The sequence below is a fragment of the Ptychodera flava genome, chromosome 22 (genome assembly GCF_041260155.1).
Source record: "Ptychodera flava strain L36383 chromosome 22, AS_Pfla_20210202, whole genome shotgun sequence".
Lineage (NCBI taxonomy): Eukaryota > Metazoa > Hemichordata > Enteropneusta > Ptychoderidae > Ptychodera > Ptychodera flava.
In genome coordinates, this window is record NC_091949.1 from 27,346,086 (window position 1) to 27,363,392 (window position 17,307).

General features: G+C 36.8%; 1 protein-coding gene across 1 annotated transcript in view; it reads right to left on the reverse strand.

The window, feature by feature from the left end:
* Positions 1-830: 830 nt before the first annotated feature.
* Positions 831-17,307, reverse strand: part of LOC139123098 (substance-K receptor-like) — a 54,927-nt gene continuing 38,450 nt past the window's right edge. Inside the window, exons 3-6 of the mRNA XM_070689086.1 lie at positions 9,622-10,032; positions 5,143-5,361; positions 4,294-4,580; positions 831-3,643 (exon numbers count right to left, since the gene is read on the reverse strand). Of these exons, the coding sequence (XP_070545187.1) occupies positions 3,583-3,643; positions 4,294-4,580; positions 5,143-5,361; positions 9,622-10,032 (978 nt within the window). The 3' untranslated portion in view covers positions 831-3,582. The remainder of the gene's footprint in view (positions 3,644-4,293; positions 4,581-5,142; positions 5,362-9,621; positions 10,033-17,307) is intronic.

Sequence of the window (17,307 nt, forward strand, 5' to 3'; positions counted from 1 at the left end):
ATCCGCTGCAAGGGGCTTACATCTATGTATAATGATAACATTGATACAGGTATTTATCGTACTACATGTATCTAAATAAATGATAAAGGTCAGTTTATGAACACATCTTCTTTGACACGAAGGAGATCATTTAAGTCATACAGCGACTGTGTGCCATAGCGAAAATGGCGGAATCTTACCAGCAAAACCTTTCACAGTTGCGAAAAATGTTCAATGATCATTTTCCACCGTTTTCTGTTTTCCAGAAACGTCAAAAAAAGATGATTACCAACTAATGTAAAATATCTCTGTGCAAATTCGTCGGTACTTGATATTAATATGGAACATGCAGTTAAAATACGCATTATTCGAACTGTACTTGAGTTTAGTATTCAATATTTTAACAATTGCCCACAATAAGTTTGAGGTAGTTACGTCCGTTTATTGAATAAATGTGAACAAGGGTTCCATGAGGGAGGCTCGAAAAAGCACTGGAATACTCTTGAAAGCAAAAATCTTGGGTAGGCACCAGATATTATCTTAATACATCGTCTTTGCTTGTAAAACACAAGGTAAATACGGTTGTTTTTGCAATATTCTAGCTAACACTATTATATCGTGGTCGGCGGTTCACACATGCTCACTCGGTCGTCTATGTCTTAAACACAGCACACCCGAAGAACCCCAGGCCCAGTATCCGTAAAGAAAACGGTTTTGTTTACCACAGCCCTACCATACCTTTGCGGAAGAACTGGAACAAATGGGATATGTTGATTTGCAAAATTGTTCAAACTGGACAAAGAGTTCTTCAGTTCTGCTTTAAAAGACACAGTAAAAGGATACACTGCTCAAAGGTGGGTATATACGGTTTTAATGAAAGATAATTAGTTTTCATCCTGAAGTTACAAGTACAAACTTATTAATTAAGCGTGCATTCACAAAGTATGACATTTCTTACACGTTCATTATGAAATTATTCGAAAATGTTGATGTCTTGAACTTCTTAAGGATATGAAATAACCAGAAACATATCAACAGACATGATATCAAGAAAATTACACATAAAGCAATTAGAATATATTTTGCAAGAAGTGTGAAATAATGCCAATCATCAACTGTAAACAGCCGGACTATCCTTTTACAGAAAGACCAAACAGATTTACGTGATCGCCGAAGTTGAAATTTACACACTAAAAAGTCGCTTTGCATGTGAATATTGTGCAATGTGATAAGCACGAGGTATAAATATGGCATAAACACCATGTTAGAGCGACATTTTTTATGCCTTTTTACAATCGATTGAGTCTTACATGAAAAATCCATTTCGTCATTTTATTTTGTAAATAAATCAATCCTTTTAAATGTCAAGAGACGTGTCTTCTTCATCGAAAGCTGGGCTGATATTATTTAAGTACAAATACAACATCTTATAGCTGTTCCTTATAAAATTTGAGAACTCTTACTTTCGACACAACAACGTAAAACGGCCGCTAAAATTTCGAAGTGTAAGGGGAAAACAGTACCTATATGAACAAAACACTAATTCTTTACAATTCTCTAAAACATTTTTATATGAATTACCTGGTTCAAATTCCGCCTATAGTTCTTGAAATGAATCATAAGTTACAAGTAATGAGTTCTCTTTCCCAAGAAAGTCGTGAAAGGACTTTTAATTTTTGGAGGCGAGAATGCAATGATACTGTAGCTAATGTTTTACTTTAAGGCAAACAAAGCAGCAGAGAACACTAAGTGAATCTGATAAACACGTGAATCAATCGAACATAACGTAATTTCTTATGAATGTCAGCTTCCGAAATTTGAAGCTTTCATCTTAAATATACGTGCTATTTATATTTTGTGCATTTTAGACTTAAACTACTGATATTAAATACAATTTGTTACACTGTCAAAGGAGAAGCAACACTTTTCAGACATATATCACATGCAGCTTCGATTCATATTTACTTTGACATGACATAAGATAATGGAAAAAAGTTATCAAAGCGCGTAACATAGTCGACATTCACAAAAGAAATGTATTTAACACGATTGGAACTAATTTGGGAAAATTATATATCGTATTAATGTTGGTTTAATCAGCAAAGGTGAGTTCATCTACTTTTCCTTTTTGCAACTCACTTATCTTTATGAGACATTTCTACTATTTCTTATTTAAGTTATATGGCACCTATCACTTTTGATAAATTGGAACAATTAAAATATGCAATCATCCCGAATTAGTTCCAATAAAGTTATGTTTGCTGCTGTTGAAAGTTTACCCATCCTTTGCCATTCTGTGGCAAATAGCCCCTGAGAAGCCAATACTTTGCCCCTCGATGAAATGACATGCATTTTTAGACAATAATTCGGCACGATGAAAGAACACTTAATTTTAATAAGAAGTGTAATCATTTCATGCGATATAGCCAGTGCTGTACACCATCATGTCCCTGGCTGGGAAAAGAGACCAAAATCCAAAATGATGGCAGCCGATATGTTTCAATATTCACAAGACATGACACCGAAGTATTCTGTGCAACCTTTCAGTTTACAATTACGTACAAAAGTTTTATTAAAAAGTGGATCAGTATTTATGCAATTCGCGTATTTCCACTACGGGAAAAGGGCAAATTCAAAGTACAATTGTAGCTTGAAAGACTCAGTAGTGTAGTGTCTAATTTGTGATGACTCAGCCAAGATGACGCCATCACTGACGTCACCCTCGATTTCTGATAAAATCGCCGATTAAGACATTTGGTGTGAGATGAATCAGGCAAAAATGTCTCTTGTGTAATATAAATATAACTAATCAACTTAATAAGTCATACAATAGGCACTCTGAAGGTTATAAGACTTTACTGTTTTCTAATACAAAGTATATTACATGTACTAAATTACAAATTACATTTATTTACAGATTACGTGACGGCGAAAATGTTTCACGTGCTCACTTATATGAACTCTTATATTTTCCTATATTTCACGTTTCCGCATATAAAATGATAATTTCAAAAATCCTTATTCCAAATGTTTCAAGCTTGTATAATACTCATTTCGAAAATATGATATTGCCCCAGGGTGTGGTAAAAGCAAATATCATCACAATGTGCACATGCCATGATCCATTTTCTATACTGAGCGACAGTTCTCGAGATCTTGCGTGGCTATAGGTTCGGCACATATGGTCATGCGGCCCAAACTATACAATTCATAATATACGGTGTTAAGACGTCACACAAGTCTCCCGTTTTAGTAAAACCAAATGACTCTATAACCTTCACAAAAGCTGGACGTTATTGTCAAAGCTAGCCAACGTTACCGAAACTATCTTAGTCAAGCGAGATCTCGTTGTGAAAAAAGGTTCATGTGGATAACATCACAAGTAACTTTCTGTCCAAACATAGGTCCGACATTCAGAAGAAAAAGGCTGCGACCGTTAAAATAATATTAAAGTATCGTAATATATTATACTGTAAGAATTTTCAGGAGCATATTAGTAATTAACCAAGAACATCAGGCAACATTTGGTATTTTGAGTCCTATCACTGAGCCAGTCGTGATCTCCACCGAGAAGAAGTGGTTTTAGTGGACCTCTTCGCCGTTTCAAGGTTTCGAAGTTGCATGAAATTTCGTTGCACACTCCTTGTCTAACGTCAAAGACAGTCTACAAGATAGAAAGAAATTACACATAAAACAGAGTCATTATATTTCAGTCTTTCTTCAAACTATCTCGCACATACGAAGAACTTATTCGGACAATTTTTAAAAAAGATGCATTGGCAGATCAGGAAACATTATTCATATGAATGGTGAAATTAACAGGTTATATTGTTAGATTCCTGTTTCTTGCAATTAATATTTATGTGACATCGATGTCATTCTAGAACAATTATTCTATGCGTTGAATATATGAAATATGAAAAGTATGATTAAGAACTCTTCAATGTTTTATTAATGCATAGCACATGTAATCATTTAAATACTGTGAGATCTACAGCCGTAGCTCCGATTTTGACCTTTCATATTTTAGCTGATTTGTACATTTTCTCAGTAGTGTATTCATAAACTCAGTATAATATTTAAGCCGATCATCCATCAACACCCAGGGGAGATGTACAGACTTTATCAGGTTTTTGCTGAGGTATACATGCATATATTCATGCGTGCATGCATTGTACACACATAACGCACATACGTACATTCTTTCGCACATACAGACACAAAATCACACTGAGAAACACACTGGCACAACAAAGATAATAAACAAAGGGGACAGGCAGGATAGATTGGTTGGGAAAAATGATTTAAATTTACGTTTTAATGGTCTCCGATGTAAATGAAGTACTCCTCGATGCCGATTTGTACTCATAGGTTGTGTTATACGCGCCAGTACCGTTCGTCTTCAGGCTTTGGAACGTGTTTACCGACAAGGAACGGTGGTCCTTCACGGAGCAAACGTCTTGTATAGTGGTTCGCTGCCTTGTCGTTCTGGTCAGCGTAGATCGACATGACATGCTCATGCGCAGAGAAGGGTTAAAATTTCTCCTCTCTGGTGCCATTCCAAACTTGCAAACCCGTCTACAGAATCTCTTCAAATCCTCCTACAGTCAATAAAAGGTAGGCAAACAGACATTTTAAAATCGTGCATTTGTTTATGTTCGCAATAGACATCGATGATTTCTTTCAATGCAATATGAGATTGGTTCGAAGTTAGAGAATCTCTTATAACTTGTTACATGAAGGCAAGAAACTGGCAATTTACAAAAACAATACAAAAATTGTTTTATCTCAAAGATTGTCAGTCTAATTAATCTTGTCATATTCAAGAGAATATTATTCAAGAATTTGAATCGATTTGCATCTAAAGGGAGGGTATTAAGAACTTTATATACTTAAACTATTAAGGGATATGTTGCAAAATACTGAAAAAATATATAATTTTATTGACTTTTTCATAACCATTGTACCGTGGGCTCTAATACGATATATTCTTGGTATTCTCTGTTATCATGACACAAAATTTAATGATGTGAACAATAAAACGTTAGGAGACTACGTCAATCCATGTACGTCATACTTTTATTCTTTTCCGATTGATTTCATGCACGGAATATGGAAATGAACAGAAAGATGCAAAATAATTTTGATCGCTTCGCTACTCACCCTAAACCCGTCATTCAGAAAGACGTATATCAGAGGATTGATAAAGCTGTCAGTCATAGCTATCCAAGTCAATACACATAGGTAGGCGGTGACGGTAGCTTCTTGCTGGTAATAATCGTGAATTGTTGCTCCGTTGAACAATGTCACCAGATAAAACAAGTTAAAGGGCATCCAACAGAGAGCGTACAGGACTACGATGGATAGCAACATCTTGATAGTCTGGAATTAAATAGAGAGAGATTACCATTAGAAAAAAATATGCAATGATGGTTAAAGATTCAACCTAAAAACTTCTCAACATTTCTCTCACTTGTTGCATAGAAAAATGCAAAGGGTATGTTATTGTAAATCAAATGCTTGTTATGGAACATTTGAAAAAGTAAAATTAATTTCGATACCCTGTATCGCTGTTGACCCTCATTATTAAGTCTAAATATAAATTGCAAATTGAATTGCATCGGTATCTATATAAATGCCACTCCAAATATAAAAATGTCAAAATATAGGCAACCACCCTGGCGATTTGGCACAAGGTCAATGAAATAGAACACCCATGTGAAATTAGACGAAGAATATTCAAGATTAAAAGGACATTTTTCACAATTTTAATTTTGATGTGGAATGAAACACTGCTCCCCATTCACAAACACATTCGCTCAGTCGACCTGGTTACCGAGTTATTACTATCAAGGCATCTCAATGATCCGGCGACTACATGACTTATCCAATTGATACATTTAGTTGTTTTTCTCTCATAAGCCGGCAGTGACTGTCATAAAGGTTTTAACGATCATTAACGGAATAACATGAAGCCGTGCTTTCATTAAGTTTCTATACGAGAATGGGAGTAATATACTCAGTGGAAGCCTATTTATAGACACACCATTAGATGTCTGGTGAAAGTTTGCTGAAATTTACGGGAGATGAAGTACCTTACTTACAAATATTGACAGACTCACAATCTTGTCAATACTCTACAAGAAGCTTGCGTAAACAAACACGTATATGTATACAGTTTGACCTACTTAATAATATCATTGATATTTTCTTCATCGTTGAATTTGAACAGGCATCAGATGAACTAGATTAAAGCAAAGTCATTAAGGGGAACTTTACCGTTTAGATGGCGACTAAAGTTTATTCTCTTATACTCTCAATATTGTGATCAGACCTTTTCAGCAATGCGTCGCAGACTAATTATCCGCATCATTTCAAGGAAACGCTTATTTGCTCATTTCGAGTCCTTCTGTTACGACGTACAAAAACTAGTTTCATAGTAATTTACTGTGTCCCTTACGATTTCAAAAGAGCAGCAGTAGTATATCTGTGGAAATGGAGAAAGTACTTCGTTCCGACACGAAAAACTACTTTCAAATCGGAATATCAAAAGAAAGGATATACGTGTCTAAGAATTCGCTCAGTCATCTCGTTCAAGAAGATTCTTCATGTACTGTTGACATTTCGTGTCGTTGTAATGAACCTTGCCATCATTTGTTCACTATTAATGTGAATGCTCACAACGAGCAGATGTTGCAGTACCTTAAAAGAGTCGAAGACTTTCTCAAATTCTAAAATTAGCTAGAAACATGATGTAACGTGCCAGTCTACCACTGCATGAGGTAATTCAGATAGGCTATGAGATATTTTAATTTAGCCCATTATTCACATGCATGACCAAGTTTGTCCTCTTCGACAAAAAATCAGAAATTCATACTCTCGTCAGTCATTCTACTTTGCGACAACGCGCGTATATAGTCCCGAGACACGCATGCTTGCGATTTGCTTTGATGCTCTAGTCAATGTAAACAAACAACATGACGGCTGGTATTTCTCCTTTGTCGAAATTTACGTCCGACGGGAAAATTCGTAATAATCACCCATAATTATTAGAATTCAGCAACGTACATCCGACTGGAAAAAAATGACTCAGAGTCCCGTGTTTCACTTATGCTGCCAACGCGCATGTTAGCGTTCCTATGACCATACTACCTTGACCATACCACTTCCTCCGACGAACGTTGTTCCAATTCCCTAGGATACAGGTGTACTGCCTCCAGACCGAATGTTTAGCCATCGAAGTCGTCGTGACATTAATATTTTCGCCGAATACTAGGAAAATAAATTGGCCCAGTTTAGAGCATGCAGAGCAATAGCAAACTCACGAATAAATTAACAAACTGGCAGCAGGTCGCTCTAGCGTACGTAAGCGTTTAACTTTGCCTTCCATCTCTGAGCGTTGGCCTTGGCCAGCTGAAACGACCTGACAGTGTCCGTTCCGTGGGAATTCCTATTGAATTTTGTTCTTGTAAAATGATGAAACTTTGTCTGAGATAAATTTTGGGGCCTATGATAACTTTGAGACCGTGTATAACTTTTCGGGAGTTACGTGTAGACTGAGTGACTATCATCTGACCTTTGCCCTGTGAATCGAGCGCTGATCCTCGCTTGCGACCGACACTTCAAAATGACTGACAAAGTGCAAAGGGCGAATTGATATCGTTAATAAAGATAGTTCAAACTTTAAGATTACGCAGAATTTTTAGAATGATCTCAATTTACAGTAATTTGTAGAAAAATAATGGATACTTGGCTTGTTGTGATAATTTTGTCATTTCCTTATATATTTCTTTCTTTCCACAGTGGAAAATGCGAGTGGCATAATGACCGCTTCCCCACGGGTCGAAATCGAGTGGTCAAAAAGTCATTACGTCACAAGTATGTTCTTTCAACGGCTTGCATAACTCGGAGTAAATAAGTCAGCCCTGTTTATCGAGATATGTACTAAAATCGAAATAAATCAAGCAAAGTATGCTTTATCTAAAGGCATGACAGTTTGTCATTGAAGTTCTTCATTTGATCACAGTCAAGGAAAAAATATGTCAACTATAACACATATCCCTCGGTGTCTAAAAGGTTGACATTCGATTACAGCGTGTAAACCTCCGGGATACCCAATTGACATTTAGCAACTTGAAATATTATCATGCGTCTTGCCCATACAATCGATAATAATGTTTTCATACTTTGTTTTGATCGATGAATTAATGATAATATTAAAACGCTCGAGATAATCTCTACAACAGTCATCGTTGAAAACTTCCCTTATTTCTGGCAGTTTTCTTATACATATTTGAAATATCCGCTTACGGCGCATAATGGAGAAAACAGCTTGGAGAATGCTTAGTATAATGAAAGTTTCATTCTATGGCCAAGACATTGTTCAAAGTAGCGACAGGTAACTGATGTTCTTTGCATGTTCTTCCATGACCTTTACAGGTTATAGCTTTAGCAATTTTTGTTAGAATATCTAAAGTTGAAAACTCAAATCGTTTGGGTATGACTAGTAACAAATTTGTGACCAATTCTTCGTTCAATTATTATCTACAAAGTGTCGCAGTGAAATTCACGTCATTAACTGCCGTGACCTCAACTAACAAAACCGTATGCTACTTACAGCCCCAATAGCTGTGAATTTTATGCATTATTTTTATGATTTTATTTTCAAACCAAACTTTGTTCGTTTCAATGTGTGAACTGAAGGACGTATATAAAAGTATCACTGCTCACTGATTTTGACTATGCCTACGAGTCTTATCAGGTAAAATAATAAACGGATGCCACACTCATAAAATGGCGCCCCACGGAAAAGAGCCAAAAGTGCAGTATTTCCTGCACATACACATAGCGATCATACAGGAAACAAGCATGATGCCATTTACTTGAATGCACAACACACGACGGCCAACATTTTGTTGTTATAATCTTTATTTTCTCTGTCACATTATTAGCTTTTGAAAATCGCGGGGAAATCAAAAAAGTTATGTTAAAACGTTTGAATTTACATGCCACTTTCGACAATTATGACAGTGTTATACATTTTTTCAGTCTCTAGGTCTAATGGGTCATATTCAAAGAAAACTCTTGGAAAACTAAAGATATTCTGAGATCCATTTATTACACATTAGCAGCTATCGAGGCTTTAAACATAACTTAACCTTACCGAACTTCAAACGAACCAAATGTAACCTAAAACAGTGTAACATCACAAAACAAAAATAAAACTATATAATATTATATAGAATAACATACCACATATCACAAAAACATAAAAAAGCGCACATCACAAGATGACATACATGAAATTATAACATAACATTTCATGACATGACGACATAAGATCTGATCTGATCTGATATGATATGATATGATATGACATGATATGATATGATATGATATGATATGATATGATATGATATGATATGAAAAGACACATTTCACAGCACCATGCAATGTAATACAGCGCAACATGACACGATACTACATACTTTGCTATGACATATAACAGCACGATACAATGCGACATAGCGACATGTGACAAGATATATCATAATCACGCCTAGAATAAACCTATCATGATCAGTAATTCGCAGTGTGTCGCATGAAGAATTGAAACACAAGTAAGACTATTTTGTAGTGTACCTTTTTCTTGGACTTCCTATGTGTCGCATCCCTGCCTTTATCTGCATTTCCTGGAAGGCTCCGCCCCCAAAGTTTTAGCGCCACCTTGGTGTAAGTAAAGGATAGTATCGTCAACGGTATGATGTATGTTGTAATGAATAAGGTCAGTTCATACACTATCTGTAGTTTTCTGTTTGGCCACCACTCCTTGCACACGGTGAGCGTGTTGTTTGTGTTTTTGTCCAGCCAGAAGGTCCTCGTGTAAGACACTATAGGCTTCACAAGTGACAGGCTCAGCGAGATTGACCATATCCCGGCTATGATGATCTTCGGTCTCGACGTCGACATGCGGTTTTTCAGAGGGTACATCACAGCATAGTAGCGATCGATTCCGATGGCTGTCAGGGTAAAGATGCTGACACATTCCGATATCTGAAATAAGATTAGATGAATTAGGCTAGTGTTAAAGAGAAGTGCCCTTTATCTACGTGGACTAGAGAGAAAGCACTGGCAAACACTGTATTGTTTCATATCATCAAATAGCAGGTGGGCCTAGAGCCTAGATATAAAATTTATATTCAGAGCATATATATTCACGAAAATTTCTTAATACGATTATGAAATATACTTTTCGCCGTAGACTTATTTGAAAATATCTAAAGGTATTTGGTTGCAATTGAAATTTCAGCACAACGCATTCTGAATCCACTTCTAATCTAAGCATTCACTTGCCATTTAACATAGCCTGAGAAAATACAGTGCGCCTTCCTTTGCATTATAATCGTACTTTTTGAAATATAACCTCTGTTGCAATAAACTTTGTCAGTAGCTTTCTTTCAAAGGAACTCCCATCCATCGTACATTTGCTCAAATGAAGAGAGGAGGGCCACTAAGATGTGCAAGTGAATCCGAATCCGAAAATAACAATGTTTACAAGCCAGTATAGATTATTATTGATTGCAGCAAAATGCAATACGGAATACTTCAAGGCTGATTGGGTCAAGTTGGGCTACACGTAAGGCCACATGTACAATGAATTAATTGTAAGAAATTTGATTCATTTTAGATACCCTAGGTTCTTCCTATCCGAAGAAATTCGCCTGCTTACTTGGTGGCCAACACACGCTATATCTTCTTTTTCGCGCAATATGATGTTTTTTTAGTAATAAAACTTACTTTTACGGTTATATTTAACCATACTGGTTATTTCGGGATTATATCAGAAGCTCTTAAGCTGCCTGTCCTTCGCTCAAGTTAACTCTACCAGAACATACATAAATGCAGGAAGCTGAAAGCGTTTCCGCAACATTTATACGCTTGTTATAAACTTCCGCTGAATTAAATGGCATCGTCTTGTTAGATAGATGTCGACATTGACATCGTCGCGGAAATCCTACCCAATATAGACTAGTCATCGGTATGTACGAGTGACAACTAGCCTAGAAATACTTTAAAAATGGAACATAATTTGAAACCTTACAAGTGTAAATCTCAGTCAGAGAATAAAAGATGCTTTCTCCACAACTTTCAACGTGTCTGCCTAAATTAATTTTACACAAGGTTAGGCAATGAAAAAGCAGCTGAGATTAAAAAGATTCAGACGAGATAAATGATAAAGGTTCATTATCATAAAATAGGTACGGTGTTTTCTGCAGATTACAATATCGATAAGCGATTTCCTGAGTGTGAAATGGACGTTGTGTAAGTTTCGTTAAAATCTGTACACCTGACAATAGTCAAATGCCCCTCTTCCTACATTGGAATGTCCCAGTCTTTCTTGTTCTGCTATGCTCCAAATCAGTCTTGAAGGATCGCACAAGACTCTTGTGACGTTATCTTGGTTTCGGTAAACATACCAGTTATCTGGTAATTTTGTGGTAGAGAACAATATCACACGTATCGCTACGTTACCTATAAGTTAGCAAATTTCAGGACAACGTGACACATTGAAAATTTCCCATTTTTAGTGCGTCATTCCACTGTCTCTTGGGAACACACTCCACATGTAAATTCTTTCCGCATGTGACACTGTTAGTATATTCACGTGTACGATACTTTGGCCTACCGCAAGTCCAGTGTCTAAACGTTCATTTTCTGAAGAGCATGAACACTGCAAACACAAATTTAACACCTATTGAATGATGGAAAACTGTAGACTGTGCCCAACTTTGGTTTTTCACCCTAAGTTAGACCAGAAGTTAGGTCTGGTTTACTTTACAATGAAACTTGAAACCGTAAACGTCATAGAAACCTTATTGGCCTTTACTTTCATTTAAGCAAAACTAATTTAATTAAGTTCAACAGCTTTCCAAAACGCCGATTCGACTTTTTGTTCCATGACGCATTTACTCCTAATGTACTTGCAGCCCAAGTTTGGATATATTTGTCACGATCGGTTTTCGTTTAGTTGCGTACTGGTACAGATTATTCCCATATAAAAACCGCGTATTCATACCATTTTATTTCTACAACCGCTCACTCTATAAACAATAGAAGTTTTACCCACATATAGAAAATACCTTACTTTTTCAACATTAAACATACTTCTACAACTGTCAGTCCAATGTTTGTTTCTTCTAAAAGTTGATGTACATCCGGTGAAGGCGCCGCTATTACCTCCACGATTTGAACTGTTTGATATTTATTTACTCATGTTTTTAATGATTCACATCTCTATGGGACTTTATAATATATTTGGACAGGATCTCAGATCTCGGATGCTCTCTTTGTAACCTTTTGTGCGTCCCGTTTAATATATGAAACTGACTGCCAAGTACTTGCCTGATGATGCTCAAATTGTTGAAAAATAAATATAATTAAGGTAGTATGCGCCTCGAAAGTGAAAGACCTAAACTTTTGCTCAACTTTCCTGAATGAAGCTTTCAACCATTCTCTTACCAAATCGACGATGAAAATCGGAGGTCATCGAGCAAAGTTTTTTAGCGAAACAAATTACCCAATATTTTGCGATATTTGAAATTCAAAGTGACCACTATTCCTGTGTTAACTCTGTATGGAAAATTAAATTTTGGGTTTTCGGAAATCTTAGCCCGGTGAAAATTTTCTTTCTTCAAGAGCTTTAATATGAACCCCCACAAGTGGTAGATCAGAAAAGAATTGTGAAAATTTGAGAGTCCGACTATCTATCCCCGAGGCGCGTTCATCACTTCTTACACTTGTACATTCTAGACTTCTGAGGAATTTCCACATCGAACCTTACAGCTAACCATAGGAACAATTGCCTATTAATTTGACAAGCTCTCCGTGCCGTAGACATTGCAGTGGAGTGGACTTCACTGTACTTCTCTTGCACTCGAGAAAGCATGCTTTTAACTACTTGTAATACACGGAAGAAAGTTCCACCTTGAAGCCCATATTCACCGTCGTCTTCTTCTAGAAATACTAAATCGTCTAAGTCGTGGAACAAATTGGGGAAGCTTTGTCAGAATCGGTGACAATTACGGACTAAAAAATCCAGGTACGGATAGTGAAAGCGAACGATATTTCAAGAAATCATATGTTGTTGTGTTACAGCTGGCAAATGATGGTCACCATACAAATTAGATTGACAGAGAGATGGTATTTACTATAAGAAAAGCAAGTGCTCTTCCCTGAATTTCCTGAAAACGTCACACAGTCACTAAATTAACCAACATCAAACTGTACGTGAAACAAAAGAGGCTTTAAAAATCCCGCCGAAGTTCAAACACCTGTTGTACATAAGTGACGTCTCGTAAAAAGCCGAGTGTGTTTTCCCGGCATTATAAAAAAAAAAGGAATATGATAAAAGGAAAACATTTTTCTGACATTTAATATGTAAGAGACGCCATATTTAATGATTTTTCATATGAAGGATACTGTCTTATGTATATGAATATATTCTGACGTTGTACCGCGATTATCTTCTTGACGGAGACATTAGTAATCCCTGACAGTAAACTTTTGGAGAAATGCTTTTTGCGAATCTAGAATATTCAACTAATACGAGGAATTCCCGGAAAGATCATAGTCTTTTCTCAGTATAAAGGATTATAAAATGCCAAGATCTAATGTGTTTATGTGTTTCATTGTGTATTATTAATGATATTAGCCTGGTATATTTACAAAAGACTATTTTCGACACTGCCGTTCTGAAGTCCCAGCGTCCTGGCACGTAATATCTTGTTCTTTTCGTGGAAATGTGGGCGGGAGAATTTGCATATGTTGATTAGACTAGTAAGCATAGACGTTTTTCTCGCTGATACGGTATTGTATATGCAGCACTGTTACGTCAATTCTTAGCCGTGCAAATTCGCTGACATTTTCTAAACCGTGATAAGTTCACAAGCTTTTCCCTGCACAGCTTTGCAACAGCAGATTAATATGCAGGGATGCTCGGCTTTCAGTTGTCGATGTTGTACTTTCCACAAAGTCAAGCCTTATAACCCTTATATATCACCGTTTTCACTGTTTTTCAATTTGAATTCACAAAAAACAAATGCTACTACCCCGGGAGACGGAACACTATGCATTTGAAGTTTGAATCGACGTAAATAATGGTTTTACAGCCATTGTCCTCTGCATCTCAATATCATTCCGAATCTTCTAAAGGTTCTACAAATCAGTACTTCTACGCGATTAACAATATAAGGATACCGATTTTCAAATGTTCGTGCCCTCTCTTAGAAATAAATATCGACGAAAAGTACATCATGTCAAGTGTGTTTAACAAAACTATTATTCTAGTTGATGTTAATTATTATAGAAATAACGAGCGACGCCCTGACTATTCACGTTTATTTATGGGCAAGGGCGAGAGTAAAGCTAAAAATTAACGGGCGAGGCTTGCTGTGCCCGTCAATTTTGGCTTTCCTCTCGCCCGCGCCCATAAACGTTAACGGTCAGGTCAGAGTTTGTTATTTCGATTATATTTTCAACGAACCCCAGAAAACCGTCAAAAATTTACGAAATTTCCCACGCGAAAGATAACAGAGCCCAGAACTTGTATTCACCCAACAGTGACGTGCTGCGCTGCATACGAGCTCGCACTGTCTCGCGCGCTGTAAAAGATTTGCAAATCCGAAGGTATTTTGGAAAAAAGTGCCAAAACTTGGCCCACAAGTGCTCCATTTTATTTTGAGATTGATTATAATCTTAATACAAATTACAATTTATGTTTTAGCAGTAAAGTAACAATGTTTACGATGCTGTGAGTTTTAAATATTATTATTCATATTATTCACGGGCGTGTAAACAATCCATTACTGTGTATTTGTGGTCAGTCAAGTGGTTCAGCTCGACCAATTAAAATGCGATAAACAGGACATGGTAATATAATTTGTCATAACAATATATTGATGGCAGAAATACAGCAATCCGATTGGTCGAGATATGAAAATAACTCCATATATCCGTACATGAAGAGATTATGAATAGAGATCAGACCCATATTAACACGATAGTGAAAGGTGAAACGGTCAATATCTCCCAATGCATTAGCATTAGCATGAACTTATATAGATCTGCCATAGGTCATAATTCATCTATACATTTTCTTTTTCCTTAACTTTCTGAAACTTGTGTTGGAGACAAGAAATATTACTCTGACCACTGTAAGCATTCTGAACGTTTCTATGTAATGTGTGAAAATAAGAGGAAGCAGGAAGATGAACCTAAACATTTTCACTATTTTGATCATATGATGTCATCTTAGTTATAAAGGGTTGCTTTGAAATATCATTCAATTTGATAATTCAGGTGCTGTTGCCTGTAATGTTTTGACTGAAGCGGACGGAAATCGTGTTCTAATTGTCCTACTTTCTCACCACTGAGATGTTTTCAAAGGTGTTGAGGATTTCAGGCTTTGATGTGTTGATGTGTGACGTAGAGGACAACACACCTGATATACATGAACAACGTCAGCCGCGATACTTATGCACAAACATGAAACGGAAAATATTCGCCAAAGTACGGTAAGCTACATGCGCGTTTCACAAACGGATTTCTTGATGATAGTCCCTCTCTATCAAAGGGGAACAAAAGACGGCGTTGTTGATTAAGAATGTATTCTATCACCACAATAGACAGCAAATCCAACTACCACTTACAATGATCCTTTAGCAGTGACCTCATTAAGTTCACAGCACGACGGGCGGAACTAGTATTGTTGTATATCGACTACCCTTTGCAATATTTAACTTTTAGACTACATAGAGAGAAACATTTTGCAAGTATTTTTCATGGAGTCTCGAGGCCATTTTAAAATATCATAACACTTATGTCGTCTGTCCCGGCGACGCCACCTCCAGGTCGCTTATAAGTATATATTTCCGAATGGTTTTATATCGCAAAATGTATGGTATTAAACGAACAAAAAACACCCATTCTTAGAAATATCTCGGAGAAATGTAGACTGCAAGATGTAGGCTAATGCTTCAATTTTAAGGGTATTTTGTCCTTTTTTATGGTATAGACCCTGATCATGCATTATTTGCCTTCATTATGAGAACAAGCAATTCATTCGTACCTATTAATCCTATAATTACCATTATCAGTCCTTCAGTAAAACTTAACGTTTCTCGTAAAATATATGTTATACTACACCGACACAAGGGGGAGAGAGAGAGAGAGAGAGAGAGAGAGAGAGAGAGAGAGAGAGAGAGAGAGAGAGAGAGAGGGAGGGGGGGGGGGAGGGAGGAGACCAATTGTCAGGAATATGGCACGTTCAGGAATACGAACAAGAGCGTGATTGTGGACCGAAAAGAAAGATACAGACAAAACACTCTGCAGTAGTTACTAAGGGTTCATTTCCTAAAAGGATGAAATAGTGCAGAAATTTCACTTACATCCTTTCTGTACTGAATTTGCAATTTTACGATTCCGGTGTCTTGAAGCTCAATCCAGACAATCTGAATCGTGAGTACAGAGGGAAGCCAGACAAAGCAATTTTTCTTCCTCGATATGCCTTTATATCCATTAACCGCAGAAAACTTTATATTGCTCCCGTAAACATATCGGCCTTTACCTTGATGTCGTTTGCGTCCATGCTTGAACAAATAATGAGTGTGCTTATTCTACCAAAAGACGAGCGTAATTGGCCGAAAAAACCTTTCTTATCTTGGACTTCAATGTTTCAAGCACTGCTGAAATGCAGCGCAAACGCTCACAGGAATGCTGACATTCATGCTTCATCTGGGCCGAACAATACTGAAGAAAAAGCATGGGTCAAACGGTTTGCACTTTTCGAGGAAGGCTGAGGTTGCTAGACTATATTTGAACAAAGATTATGTTATCAGCTTGTCGGTATAAATGGCATTGTGGCTCCCAGCATCCATCAATAATTTTACTACTACAGACGAATAAGATAAAATGTACACCACGGCATTTTGGTCAATCTACACATTGACGCAGGGGAAAAGGCTGAGAGTATTCTATTCAATTAATCTGATCACATCACCCTATACAAACTAAACGAGAGTAGGTGCCGAGGACACTCTCATCGTTCTTCTATGTTTAATTAAGAAGAGATGTCGAATAAAAGAGCAGAAGGGTGAATTCACAGTCCAATTAACCCAAACAAATGACTGTCAAAGCGTGTGAATACTTCAATGCGTTTTCAAGGCCGAAAAATGAAAACTCTATGGTGCGAAAGCAAATGAAGAGAAAATATAGGAAGATCATCCTGAAACGGGCATATTTCAGAGTACGGCATGTTATATCTCACCAAAA